The sequence below is a fragment of the Agelaius phoeniceus genome, chromosome 5, assembly GCF_051311805.1.
Source record: "Agelaius phoeniceus isolate bAgePho1 chromosome 5, bAgePho1.hap1, whole genome shotgun sequence".
NCBI lineage: Eukaryota > Metazoa > Chordata > Aves > Passeriformes > Icteridae > Agelaius > Agelaius phoeniceus.
Genome location: NC_135269.1, coordinates 15,082,834 through 15,097,858, shown reverse-complemented (window position 1 = coordinate 15,097,858; position 15,025 = coordinate 15,082,834). Strand labels below are relative to the sequence as shown.

Below are 15,025 nucleotides of genomic sequence, written 5' to 3'. Positions count from 1 at the left end.
TAATCGCTCCATTGACAATACAACTTATATTCATGGCTTCATTTGGGTTCTTATCAAACACAAAATTCAGATCAGCAGTCTTCCTCCTCCAACACCACTTATGGGATATTTTTCTAAGCACTCTCACTACTCTGAAATACAGCATTCTCCCTCTCCAGAAGAGTTTCCCCTGTCAAAGTAACCTCACTTAAAAGCCACAATGTTATTTACAAAAAGATGGGAAAGATCAACTGCTTTTAAAGCATTTGATGTTAATGAATTTCTGAACAGCTCCACAATTGCCATTAACCTTAAAAACATCATTAGCTACTTTAATGTATTACCTACATTCATTTTAATGAGAAATGATCATTCAAATGATTTATTTCAGCACATAAAAGCCTGAAATACCTGTCATATATTCAACTACAGAGGGGAGGAGTCAGAAGAAATGCAGTTATCCGTGGTAATACATTTGATGTGTTCTCTTACCTTATACTACCTGCCCATTCATCACACTTTTCTCAAAATGACAAAAATATCCTAATCTCAGGCTGGAGATCTACCCCTGACTTCTAGTCACATCACTCACATGGACTCCTCACTTCAGATTTGTAGGGAACAAGCTGCACTGTGGTGATTAACACACTGTGCACCCCTCTAAAATCAAACACTGCCTTCTGAAGGGCTTCCCAATCTACAAATACTGCATTGGAAATGCTCCTCTGCTCTCCCTGTCTCGCAATTAGATCCCAAAGAAAAGAATAAGAACAAAAACTGTCTGCAGAGGCACCACCTGGAGAACAGGTGGTTTTGGCACATGGCTCATCCTAGGGGGATTGGCTGGCCCAGTCAGAAACCAAAATGTCCATGTTCACTTCCAAGTTAGGAGTGAGGACTGAAAGATTTGGCTGATGGAAGTCAGCAAAACAAGGCAGACAGCAAAACTACAGGAATCTAGCACCCCAAATGCCATATAAATAAATGACTCTGGGTAGGGGCTGGGGAAAAAAGGTGGGAAAAAGCCCCAAACCTAACAGCATACTAACATGCTTGGCTAACACTCTCAGAAAGAGATTTAAGGCTTATTCTAATAAAGTTCTTCAAAATCAAGTTTAATAAGGTATATGGTGTAAAGTGAGAGATTTTTGCTAACTTGCAATATTGCTAATAGATCCATGAAGACTTATAGTTTGTAGCAGGCATTGGTGTTGTTACAGGAAAAATAAACCTACTACTGTTTGCCATAGCATACGGACAATAAATCCTGGAGAAGAATTTAGTGAAAACATACCCCAGGACAAAGGCTGCACTTCCCTGTTCTCTTTTGTTCATCTTAGAAGTTTCCAGCTTGTAATCATGGTTGTGCTACTCATGTTCATGTTGTGTCAGAAACAGACAGGTTCAAAGAAGTCCTGAAATTGCAAACTAGAGTAGGTACCACTAGGGGAGCGAGAGCAGAGTGCAGTTTCTATTCACTCTGCTATTAAATTCATTACTTAAAAAAAAAAAAAAAAGGGGAAAAGAAAGAAGAGGAGGGAGGAGAATAAAACTCTTAACAACCTTGACCAAAAGAATTAAGCACAGACTTGCCAAGAAATATTTTCATCTTAGCTTAGGGTTCCAAATCAACACGCAGCCCTAAATAATGAACTTGGCACTCAAGATCCACATAAAAGAAAGTGCTTTGTAGAAATAATACTTGCACAGTTCAACAACCACACCTGGAGCTCAGGACTGCTCTAAAACAAAGCTGTTCTCTTCCGAGATCATTACCCAGGTCTGGTGCTCAGCCTGTGCATGACGCAGATTAACAATACCCAGACAACCACAACTGTGATGTTTGCCTGCATTAGAGGGGATTAATTCACAAATGAAAGGGTGAATGAGTTAATTCAGAACTAATGACAGAGTATTTCAGAACACAGGCGTCCCTGTAGCAAACTGCTGGGTTTGATGTGCAGCCACCACTGACAAGGAGAAAGCAGCTTGCCCGGGTTGTTGATGAGGAACAGTTTGGCACCTGCATGCTGCTTCTTGCCCTCTGTGTTTGTCCACAAGCTTCTGGACACAAAAAGCACCTGGCAGAACTCAGTCCAGCCTCATTCATGCAACCTTATTATTTTAAAAATTAAAGTTACAGTTGCATTCAGGTAATGGCCACGTATCAGCAATGCACAGCATTCCTCAAATTACAGTGTGTTTCTCCAGCTGAATATTATATTGAATCCCACCCAGAATTTTGCAATATCTCCAGGGAAGGTTCAGTGACCAGTTCAGCAGTGAATTTCCCTAAAACTTCTGCTTTAACTACAACTAGAACATATTAGACTTTTTTTTTTTTTAATACTTCTATCAAAGCCTTGTATTGATGGGAATGCTAGAGAAAACCATCCAGACAGGCCCAAAAAGCACAAGTAGTGCTACGTTCTGTAGTTTCCTCTTCAGAAAACAGGAATTCAAGGGCTGGAAAAAGCAATGAACTTCTGCACTCTATTTCAGGCTCAGCTACTTCATGGGCAGCAGGGGAAAGGTGGCTCTGCTCCTCTCTGCTGTGCCCCCCCTGCAGGGCTGCATCCAGCCCTGGGCCCAGCCCAGGAAGCACAGGGAGCTGCTGGAGCCAGGCCAGAGCAGGGACACCAAGGGGATCAGAGGGATGGAGCAGCTCTGCTGGGAGGAAAGGCTGAGGGAATTGGGATTGTTCAGCCTGGAGAAGAGAAGGCTTTGGGGTGACCTCATTGTGGCCTTGCAGTGCCTGAAGGGAACCCACAGGAAAGATGGAGAGAGACTCTTGACAAGGGCCTGCAGTGACAGGACAAGAGGCAATGGCTTCACACTGACAGAAGGAAGGTTTATACTGGATATGAGGAAGAAATTGTTCCCTGTGAGGGTGGTGAGGCCCTGGCACAGGGTGCCCAGAGCAGCTGTGGCTTCCCCTGTATCCCTGGCAGTGTCCAAGGCCAGACAGGGCTCTGAGCAAGCTGGGCTAGTGGAAGGTGTCCCTGCCCATGGCAGGGGCCTGGGATGGGATGATTTTTAGGGTCCCTTCCAACCCAGGCCATTCTGTGATTCTGTGATTATTACATGGTCCCCAGAATCCCCATTCTACCCTACATGACATTACCATCTTAATCACCAAGAACTTGTATCTGTTTGGCAGGCAGCAAATGGCAAGCAGTAACAGAAGCAGATACATATTTACATCCCTGAAGCACACTGCATCTGCACAAAGGGCAGTGTCAAGGTTAATAGGTTAAGTTTCTACCTACAGCTCCCTAAGCACACAAACTTATCACAGGTTCCATTAATACAGGCACACCTTCAAAAGAATAATTTATTTCAAAATTGAGAAAGACACTAGGAAAGGAAATATATAGACTCCAAACTGCTGATGTTCTGACACCCTGCAAATAGCTGTCATGAGTGGTTTGAACCTGGATTTCTTGTGATATTAAATGGCAAATTGTACTCAGTGTCCTAGATCTGGCTCTGCTGCACAGCCAAACACAAGCTCTGGACCCCAGTGCCCATGCCATGTGCCCAGCCACTGTAGTCTTAGCTTGGGATTGATATAATTGGTGTAATTTGCTAATTTAAACACAGATTCCATCACAATGAACAGTGATTAAACTAATGAAATATAGGTACAAGGTAATGAACATTTTTTAAACTCTCAAGAGGCAGATTTTTAAATTATACTCCATGAAGGTAGTAGGACACCATTACTCACTTCAAGCTCCTCTATATGCTTTAATTTTTGCAGCTGACACAGTAGACAGAACAACCATTTCTGCTGCCAAAAATGAAAATGAAACTCCAAAGGAAAGCAGCAGTAGCAACACTCTTGGCAGGACTGTAACCTGAGAGGTCATCAATTCCCTTTTTCAGGACAGAAATGATTCATCCTATTACTCCCACCCAAAAGTCCATCATCCTCTACAAGCAAAGCATTTCAGGCACTACATTTATTTTGGTATGCAGGTAGTATTATATACCATGAAAAAAAATTATCTGTGCCTTATCTTTCCCATCAGACTACAAATGTTAATGCCAAGCACCAAGCAAGATCCATCTTTCCATTAAGTGTCTCCCATGCTTCAGAGCCAGGACCTACAGCAGTGAGTCAGTGCAAGCAGGTGACTTCTTGCCCTGGTCTCATATCATTTCTGGGAAAAGCGGTGGGATGAGCAGTCTTAAACATGAGGATACCTCTCCTTCCCTAGAAAAGGGGTTGGAGTGGGCAGGAGCAGGTTTTTGTCACCAGAGGTCATAGAATCATTTAGGCTGGAAAAGACTGCCAAGAAGATCATTGAGCTCAAGCTGTGCCCAATGCCCATCTTGCCAGCCCAGAGCACTGAGTGCCACATCCAGTCATTCCCTGGACACCTCCAGGCATGGGGCCACCAAACCTCCCTGAGCAGCTCCTTCCAATGCTTAACAACCTTTTCCATGAAGAAATTCCTACTGATGTCCAACCTGAACCTTCCCTGGCACAGCTTGAGGCCATTCCCTCTTGTCCTGTCTGTTGTTCCCTGGGAGCAGAGCCCGACTTCCCCTGGCTGCCCCCTCCTGTCAGGCACCTGTGCAGAGGCAGAAGGTCCCCCCCCTGAACCTCCTTCTCTCCAGGTTGAGCTCCTTCAGCCGCTCCTCACAGGACTTGCTCCCAAACCCTTCAATGCAGTCTTGCTCCCAGTTTCTCCTCTGTCCCTGAGACCACCAGGATACACTCAGTGCAAGGGAAGTTCCCTGGCAGACACATTCCTAGTTCCCATTTTCCCCAGGGGTCCCATCACCTCTGCTGCACAGCAGCTGTGCCAAGAGTCTGCCCTGCAAAGTAGCACTCTGGACAGTCTTGGGAAAAAAATGGTAAAAAAGAAAATGGTCACTTAAGACAGAAGTTTTAGGACAGCCACACTAAAAGAGAAGTTGCACTAGTCTCAGTCTTGAGCTGAATCTGAATGAGCAGCCCATACTTATCACAGTGCATAGTAAGAATAAAGACACTGTCACCTGCCTGCACACAGGTCTCCATGGAGGTAAAGCCAGACCGGCCAACACCTGGCTCCAGCCAAATCCAGACTGCCCAGTGCACTGAACAATGCACGTGGATACAGTTTTCTGACCCACTTGGTTTCCCAGAGACAGCCTTCCAGCCCTAGGGCTGTCTTCCTTAACAAGGCAATGCAAAGAAAAAGTAATTGCATGTGGGTAAAATCTTCTAAGAACTCATAATATGTGGAACACGTGGGTGAAAATGCTCTGCCTTACCAAAGGGACAACAGCATTAACTCCTGAATCTTTAACAGCACTGACTGAAAAGCAATTTCTGGCAATTTTAATCAATCCAGGATGATTTGAATTCAGTATCTTTGAAATATGAAGCTGACATTTCATTCATTATGTGATACTTAAGTTAACATCCATTGCAATTAAAAAAAAAATTACCATTCTGGCTACCTGAAACTCATTAAATACCTAAGATTAAGAGGGGAAAAAAAACCCTTCAAAAGAGAGGTTAGAGTTTTCATTATTCAGATTTCTTAACTCATGCTATGTTTTGCAACCACATGTATGAAATACAATAGAAAATAAAGAGTGAGAGGAGTCCAGTCCTAGGAAGAAATATCCATAGAGATATACAGGCCCCATGGAAGGTCTGCTGAGTTCTCCAGGCACAGCCATCTCTCCTTGTCTTTACCAGGGCTGAAGCCTTAGTTCATTATTATTATTCTTGCTCTCAAAAAAGAGTATGCAGGAGTTTATCACAACCTGACAGAACAAAGCTCTCAGTCATCACTTCATACTTTCAACTGCCTTTTTTCCAAGCACCCTGTGGTATCACACTTATTTTAGAGCTGTGTCCCAAATAGGTGAAACAATGGGCAAGTTTGGCTGAGGTCACACAGCAACACATGGCAAAGCACATAGAGCAGCCCAGGTCCCTCTTGGTGGGGTTACTGTCACCAGATTTCTGAACCAGAAAGGTTATATGATCACACCATGGGATCACAACAAAATTTCTTGTACTTATTATCCCTCTTAATGTCACTATTTGAAGTGGCAGAGAATGCAATCTTGGGGTTGAAAAAACACAAATTCTAAGCAGATCCTTAGCAGGGACACCTCCCACTATCCCAAGTTGTTCAGAGCCCCATCCAACGTGGCCTTGAACAGTTCCAGAGATGGGGCAGCCACAGCTTCTCTGGGCAACCTGTGCCAGGACCTCCCCACTCTCATAGGGAACAATTTCTCCCTCATACCCAATCTAAACCTGCTCTGTCAGTGTGAAGCCACTGGCCCCTGTCCTGTCACTATATGGTTTTATAAAATAAGTGATTTGATCTTTCTGGATACAACTCTGGCTGAGCCCTACAATGCTCTAACACATGTCTGAGACAGCACTGACATTTTAATAAATACATTCCATTTATCTTTGAGGAAAAATACTCAACTGGAAGAGAAAAAAAAGAACCCTGATGGCTGCATTTGTTTAATTTTAAAAAGAGACAGCTGTACTTCTTGTTCAGTGAAGTGTCGCTCATGATTCTCCATCCAGAAGCACCAAAATCCACAGCACTATTTAAAGCAAGTCTGCCAATTTAACTATTTGGCACAGAAAATTACAGGGAGGAGGGCAGAAGGTTTCTTTTGGTAAGAAATTCAAGCTTCATGTCTCTAGACTGAAATATCCATAGGGAACAAACATTCTGAGCAGAGGAGATGCATTCTAGGCTTCAGGAGTAAAAAAAAAAATCACAACAAATACAATAAAAATCCTCATGGGGGCTGGAAGTGGGAAAGCAGCACTTTGAAGGAACAGGACAAGTGTGTTTGTGACTGCACTACTTGTCACCACATTCCTTTGGAAGATTTTTTATTTTTTGTGTTTGAATGGAAAACAACCAGTAAAAGCCAATTTAAAAAAATAATCTATAGTTAAACTCCATCAGCTAAAATGATTGACTCACTTTTTTAGGATACACCTGCTTTTCCCCTCACTATTACAATGACTTTTTGAGAGGAGTCACTATGCTCACACACATTCAAAACAGACCTTTGGCGGGATTCATCAATCATCTCATCATACACAAAGTTTAAAAGTATCAAGAACTCTCTTTTTACTTTTTTTCAGTTGTCCAAATTATGAACAGGAATCAAAATGACCAAGCAATGTTTATATGAAGCCATTCTGGTTTTCACAGAATGCACAGAAAACTTAGCAGAGAATGGGACATTTTTAAAAGAGACAAGGATGAACCTTGGAAAAGCTCATTTCTCCTGGTAAAAATATTTTCAAAACAAGACTCGTGGTTCTCTATTTAAACTGTGTGCTGAGGTGTGGTTTTTTTTGGTGAAGGCTTTGTTTCTCATTATTAAATAATCTCTTCTTTTATTTGTATTAAAAAGCCAAATCTTTGTCACTTGCAAACAGTTTGAGTTAAAAAGAAAGCAGACCTAGATAAAACTCATAAAGGGTAGTATCAAGTGTTCTTAAAGAGCCCAGTGAGAGATGATTTCACTCTCTGGAAACTTGTAACTGAATAGTTTTATGTCTGTCTTGAACAGAATTCCAGCGACCCGCCCTCCAGCTGAGGCAATTCCAACTCCTTCTGAGTTACAGATACAGACAATTTTAGTATCCAAAGTTATATCCAACTGATATTATTTTCTCTTGCATTCAATAAACTACATACACATTTTTAAAAATAAGCTCTGTTGGGGCACCAAATGAGACAATTCTCCCCTTTTTTTTCCTTTTGTTTTAAAGAATGAGACTGAGATTTAACTTCAGTTCATTTGAGACTGAGATTTATCTTCAATCCAAACAGAAATTTAAAAAAACAAAACAAAAACACAACCAACCAAAAAACCCTAGAATTCTTACTTTGGGTAGTCATTTCCTGTTCTGCAGTGATGAAGAGATGGGCAGCAGGGGAAAGGGAAGGAGTTCACAGTGCAAGAACAGGTAACACAAATGTTATTTATCAGGAGTACAGCCCCAGAGAGAGACTTTTTACTGGAAGAGTTCCAATTTCTAAGGAATTAAGGAGCATTAGCCAGGCAAGTTTTAGTGACAGAATGCCACAGCCAAAGGATTAGACAGACACTAGCTATGGAACAGAACCTCTTACAAAGGCTCATAGCCCAGTATAACTTGATTTTTTAATGCTAAAATAGCCCCAGAACATTAAAACAACAACAACAACAACAACAAAAAAACCCCAAGAAACTGTATCCTGAAGTTGTTATTGAATTTTCATGATATGGGGGAAAGAGTTGGAAAGTGCATAGATGGAAATATTTTTGTTGCTTTTATCACAGCATCAGGAGACAGGACCCTGCATTTGATCAAGTGACAGCAAAAGGCACTTTTTAAAATACAAGAAATTCCATTTAAGGACAGCACACTCCGACTGCCAGGGTGAGTGAACACTGCTACAGTCAGGTCTCCACACTTGTGCATATTCAGAACCCAGCTGCCCCTGAGCAACCTGCTCTGCCTGGCCCTACTCTGAGCAGCAGAGTTGGATACTGTCCAAAGGTGCCTTCTGAGCACAGCTCCATACTAATTTTGATTTTCCTCTTTCTGAAATACTGGACAAAGCTTTATTTTTCACATGTCTAGAATAGAGGCAGCTTCATTTGTCCATGAGAAACTTCTTAAGTATGGATGTCTTAATCCAGGTATCTTTGGCTTGTGCCTTCCTCAGTGGATATGGCTATAAAATAAGCCAACTTTCAGATATTCCAGACACTACACTTCAAGAAAATAATATATTTCTTGCAATTCACATTTCAGGCTCAGTGAAGAAGACTGTGTTTTGTGTGTTGTATGCTTTAAGTCAAGGACCTAGTAATAAACTGGAAGGCACAACAAAACAAAAGGAGTATCTCACAAATTTTACAGACAGACAAAATAATCCTGAGTGCAGCCAAGTTATGTGACTGCTGAAGGAGCCAGACAGCAAAGTGGAAAATCCCATCAGAGCCAAGCGAGGAGGAAGCCAACTAAGACTGGCTACTTTCCACCACCAAATGTCAGGTGATAGTTAGAGGGATCCATTTTCATAGATTCCCATTCAAATTCAAGTGACAATTACTCCTGGTGAGCTGGGACCTACATCCAAATCACAGGGGCAGCCAGATGGTTCTGTCCTGATGAATGGCCTGACAGGAGGGCTGGGAAAGCCCCCCCTGCCAAAGACACACAGGTGTAATTTATATGGTGCTTGATACTGTCCTAGCTGTCCCAGCAAGAGGGGAATTGTTCTGGGGGTTTTCTACAGAGGCTATTTGCCTTGGGAAGGAATTTCCAAAGGATTTTCTTGATTTGGCTCTGGTTGCAGCTGAAATTTATCTCAGCATGGAAGCAGTGTCGCCTGTCCCAGACAAACTGGTGACGTGTTACAGAAAAGGAAGTCTGCAGAGCTGACAAAACCTGTGTGTGTTTCCAAGGCTGAGGGAGTCTTTACAGAGTTCAGGCTAATAACTGAGGATACAGAAGAAGACCCAAGGAGAAATTACACAGGAGAACATAAAATTACTGTCTAGAACTGGGAGTCTGACATTTCTGTGGGAGAAGGCAAAGGAAACAGAATGAAAGGGATATTAAAAACAAAGCGAAGAACAAAAGTATCACAACCATTACATTATTTCTAAACATGTATCACTTAATCATGACTAGAAAATGATCATGCTAGCAGAATTGTTTCTCAAAAATTTTGAGAATGTTTCTCTGCATGCAGAAATTGAGATATGGAAGCTATTGATGAACCAATTACCATTAAACAAAAAGCTGCAACAAAACCAGTAAAGAAACATTTAACAGTTTAACATCAACTACAAGACTTGAGAGACAAACTGACTTTCTACAATTTTTAAATGAAGCTTTAAAAGCTATTTGGTGCATATAGATAAGCATATTTTTGTTCAATCTTCTTAAAGTATAAAAATGCCAGTCTTGCACTCCATCAGATATAAGTAGATGGAAATTATGTTTAGAAGTTTAACATTTAAATAAATAAACATCAATTTCAGAGAAATTGACTTTGTGCTTACAGGGAGAATACCTTGCTGACATTCACAGATCTGACTTTCTATTAGAAAATCATTATTTTCAAATTGAGTCAGACTGCTAATACAATCTTGCAAAATTGCTGGCATACTGAAAAATGCAGAAGCTCACCTTTAAACTATTCATTTTAGGTAAAACATAAGTTTTAAATTGCATAGTATTGTGTAATAATACTATTAATTAGTAGTATTATTATCTAGTATATAGTGTATAGTATTATTAATAATACTGTAATATACGAAATTTAAATAGTATGTAAAGCAAATTATAACATTTTAGTGAAGAATAGGTATCAGCATAGGAAATACTGATGGGATAAGGCTGAGGCTTATTCAGGATGCCCTTAATCACTGAGAAATATCTAACAAGACTTTCCTGTGGTGGAGCCTGAAAGATTTTATTTTTCTCTTCTAAACTGTTCAGCAAAGGGATAACAGTCTAAAGACTTCCAAGTTACCCTTTCATGAGCAGTGAGTTATGTGGCATGCAGGAGTCAGAGGAGACCCTGAAGGATCTATTTCATTGATCTATACTATTCCCAGTATAGCTAAAGATACTTACAGTGGGTATAATTTCAACAAACTTCATTAGCCAACCAATTATATTGAACTGCCAATTCTATTTTTGAACAACCAATTCTATTTTCTTTGGTACTCAGAATATTGACAGTTTAGCACCTTCCTTAGTCCAGGCTTTATTTACAACAACCAATAGCAGCATAATTATTATTATAGAGAGAATAAATTTTCTACTGAAAGGAAGGTTATAGATTTCGAAATGTTTCTTTTCTGTCTTTTCAGTCTCTCTGGCACGTGAAAAATCCAAGGCTACAAGTTTACACTGCAAGATTATCCCACTGCGCGCTGCATTTTCTGCTCTGCTGGTACCCAGTGCTCCCCCACCTCCCCTGGGCTTAGCTTCACACAAAAAGCTTCACCCCACTTCCCATCTGGCAATACTCACCAATAGCCTGAGCAAGGGCTATTACAACTTCCTGGCATGTTGTGACTTCGGTGACCCCACACACAATTCTCTGCACTCCATCCACCCATACTTTGAGCTCCATGGTTCACCAGATCATCCAAGAGCCATGAATGCAAATCAGTCAAGTCATTCTTGCAGCTGCACCAGAGACATGCAGCTGACTTCCTGCAGCAGCTGGAACAGAGAAAAATCCTGGTCTTAGAACAAAGAATCGCAAATAACAAAGAAGTTAACAACTTCACCTTGACATCCATCAGGTAGGAGAGCCAACACAACCTCCTTGCTTTGACAACAACAACAGGAACCACACATTGAAGCATTCTGGGGGCAGAGTGGCTGGAAAGTACCCAGCAGAAAAGGACAGCAGGTGCTGGGAAACAGCAGCTGAATACGAGCCAGCTGTGCCCAGGTGGGCAAGAGGGTCACTGGCACCTGGGCTGGGCCAGCAATGGTGTGGCCAGCAGAGCCAGGGCAGTGACTGTCCCCCTGCTGTGGGCACTGGGGAGGCCACACCTCAAATCTGTGCCCAGTTCTGGGCTTCTCACTTCAGGAAGGACATGCAGGGGCTGGAGCATGTCCAGGGAAGGGAACAGAGCTGGGGAAGGGGCTGGAGCATGAGTCTGATGAGGAGCAGCTGAGGGAGCTGGGAAAGGGGCTCAGCCTGGAGAAAAGGAGGCTCAGGGGGAACCTTCTGGCTCTCCACACCTCCCTGACAGGAGGGGACAGCCAGGGGCTGGTTGGGCTCTGCTCCAGGGAACTGCCTCAAGTTGTGCCAGAGGAGGCTCAGATTGAATATCCGGAGAAATTTAATAATGAAAGGTTCGTCAAGTACTGGAAGGGGCTGCCCAGGGAGGTCTGTAGTCCCTACTGCTGGAGGTGCCCAAGAAAAGACTGGATGTGGCACTCAGTGCTCTGGGCTGGGTGACAAGATGGGTACCAGGCACAGGTTGGACTTGGTGTTCTTGTCCAACCTCAATAATTCTATGGTTGCATTCTAGGATCCCATGCTATAACAATGTCTGCCTCTTCTGCAGACTTACCCACAGCTTCATTACAGTTTATTTCCTGAAATTTTATGAGTTGTTACAAAAAGAGCACCCAGAGAAAAAGCACTAAATAAACAACTCCAGAATAAACTCATAACAGTTTCCAGTAACAGGTGCCCCTACTCCTTTATATGCTGCCTGAATGTTTCCAGGGACTAGTAAGTAGCTTTCAGTATTAGTTCAATAATTTCTGGCAGGTGGAGCTGCAGAAAAACAAGAGGGAAACATTTTTAATTACAGCCATCTATGAGAGTCCAACTTTTGTCTCCCTGCAGAAGCAGCTGAAGGTTCCTATTCCCAAAAAACCCATGCATTTTCTACCAGAAGCCAGAGAGCAAAGCGAGCAGACAGATTGCTTCTCTCTCCCCCTCTAAAACAAAAAGATGGATTAGGGAAAGTGTTCTAGGGGTGGTTTGACCCCTGCCAGCACTGTGCTGGTTCTGTGAGGAACCAGATGTTGTCTAATATATTTTCCTAGGTTTTTCCATAGGCTCTGCAATGATACCATGCAAAAAATTTTGTACTAAACTCACTAAAGTTTGTTGTATTCAAATGATAGAATGCTCCCTCAAAAAAAACAAAACAAACAAAAAAAAAAAACCAAAACCAAGCCACCAATAATGATGATTAAATCTTAAAAAAACCCAGAAACTAACAAGAAAGCAAACACCCAAAAACCACCTACAAGCCAACCAACAACAAAAAACCCAACTCAAATAAAGAAAACCTAATGAGACAGCTGGGCTGCTTAGGCAGATAGAGGGAAAATAGTGATAATACAATAAAAGAAGCTCATGTACTCAGGTAATCCCATATGGATAAAGTGATAAAACTAAAAATTTTTTAAAGAATTAAGTACCAGGAAAATGGGTAACAGAGAGATGGAGTATAAGAAATCTGAAAATTAGGGGAGATTAGTGAAGACAGGCAGGGTGGGGTTACACAAGAAACATGAAATCAGATGATGCTGATGGATTGAACAGAACTGCACCACATGGAGGCAGAAATGGTGCAGAGAACGCTGCACAAATACCTAGTGTGTTCACATTTACAGTGTAACCAGAGCTGCTTTCTCCTGGGGATGTGAACATCTCTTCCTGCATCTGAAAGATGCACCACAGCAGCCCCCAAGCTAGAGGGGAAAAATGACTTCCCATCTACAACCAAACAGTTCACCCAGCAGATGACAAATACTGACACATGATGCAGAGGGACACCTGGAAGATCCTCACCTGACAGGCTGGGGGTAGCAACAACCTCAGAGCCTGTTAGAGCCCTACCACACCAACAGGATGAGCTTTAGCAGAAAAGCACTAAGCAGTAAATTCAGGGCAGCAAACACCCCCAAAATACTGCCCAAACCTACCTGTTCAGAAGTATATGTAAAGCTTGTAAGTAAAACTAGATCTCAAATAGAGTTGCACATTCAATAGAAAAGTGATCACCTTTAAGAATACTGACGTATATAGAAATAGTCTTTTGAGACATGAACAAGAACCTGAAAACCCAAAGAGGTTTTGATAAACATTCTCCCACATAAAACTAGGTGATTCAAAGAAAATTTCTATCTACACAAGCATTAACCATGTACAAACACAAACACTTCACTCAGGTTAACACCATCTTAATGTACCAATAAACTAAGCAGAAGAAAATCTTTTACCAGCCTGTAACATAGCAGTGACTGAGAAAACACCTCACCAGCCTCATCAGTGACCTCTGCTATTTATTCTTGGACCAGTTGTCTTCACAAATAAACAGACCTTACATTCCAAGCCCAGCTGTAAGGAACTTTATTAATTAACTTAATAACTTGCTGAGGGTTGAACAGTTCAGATTTCCTGGCACCGACCAAGCCATCTCTCCATGTGACAACGCACACGTCAGCAAAGCATCCGACAGCTCTAATTGTTTTTCTGTCTGTCAACATCCAAAGAATTATCTCAATTTAGCAAGCCAGCAAATGCATTTTTCCCCCAGTCAGCACGCAATGTACAGTCTTGTGCTCAGTGCAGATCAGATTTGGTAATTTGTTTGCCTACAGTCCATCTTTGAAAAAAGCAAAGACTAAAGAGAAGCATCATATAGTAAGGAAATATTTGCTGACACTTCCAAGTTTGAAGAAAGCATTCACCAAAGCTGCAAATGATCTGAACAAAGTACCTTTGAATCAGTTCAAGCTCAGGGGAAACATTCCCATTCATTTCCTACAGGACAAATAGTTTTAATAGACCAAATACGATTAAGAATTTGTGGTACGTGCATCCCTCAGACCAACAGGCAGGGCTGAATTAAAGGAGTGTGTTAATAAAAGGGCTGCCCAGGTGGAGTCCCCATCCCTGGAGGTGTTCATGGAACAACTGGATATGGCACTCAGTGCTCTGGTTTAGTTGACAAGGTGGGGATCAATCACAGGTGGGACTCAATGATCTCAGAGGTCTTTTCCTCCATGGATTCTGGGATTCCATGTGCCCCACAAGAGCTCACAGATTCCCCTCTGGGGACCTGCCACTAGGAACATACACTCACATCAGAAATGTAACATCTCTGGGCTGAAATCACTGTGTCTCGTTAGTGTTTCTAAGCAAAGCTCATCTGTACGAAGTTAAAAAAAAACAGGTCTAGGACTGGTTTGGTTTCTAGGATTGTGCAGTAGAAGTTCACAGAGAGGTCTGAAAACCAGAAAATTTTCTGGCCACATGCTTATCTCTGCTTTAAAATATAATTCTGTAGCACTGTTTCATTAGTCCTTGGTTTTCCTTCACAGGTATTCTGTTCTTTATCTGCTGTTAGTTAACTTTCATACCAGTAAAAGCTAATTTGCCTCCCCACTGATGGTCATCTGACAGCTCCAAATATATTTTTCAGCCTGAAATCTGTGCCCGTAATGCACATTGGGCTTTTATCTTAGAGGAGGCAATATAAGCCTTACCTCTAACGC

The 15,025-nt window shown here is 41.9% G+C and overlaps 1 protein-coding gene across 3 annotated transcripts in view; it reads right to left on the bottom strand.

Moving 5' to 3' along the window:
- RASSF8 (Ras association domain family member 8) overlaps positions 1-15,025 on the bottom strand; it is a 74,525-nt gene that overhangs the window by 10,174 nt on the left and 49,326 nt on the right. For all 3 annotated transcript variants that reach the window (XM_077178362.1, XM_054632129.2, XM_077178363.1), the window contains one exon: positions 11,018-11,212. In XM_077178362.1, the coding sequence (XP_077034477.1) occupies positions 11,018-11,120 (103 nt within the window). In that variant the 5' untranslated portion in view covers positions 11,121-11,212. The remainder of the gene's footprint in view (positions 1-11,017; positions 11,213-15,025) is intronic.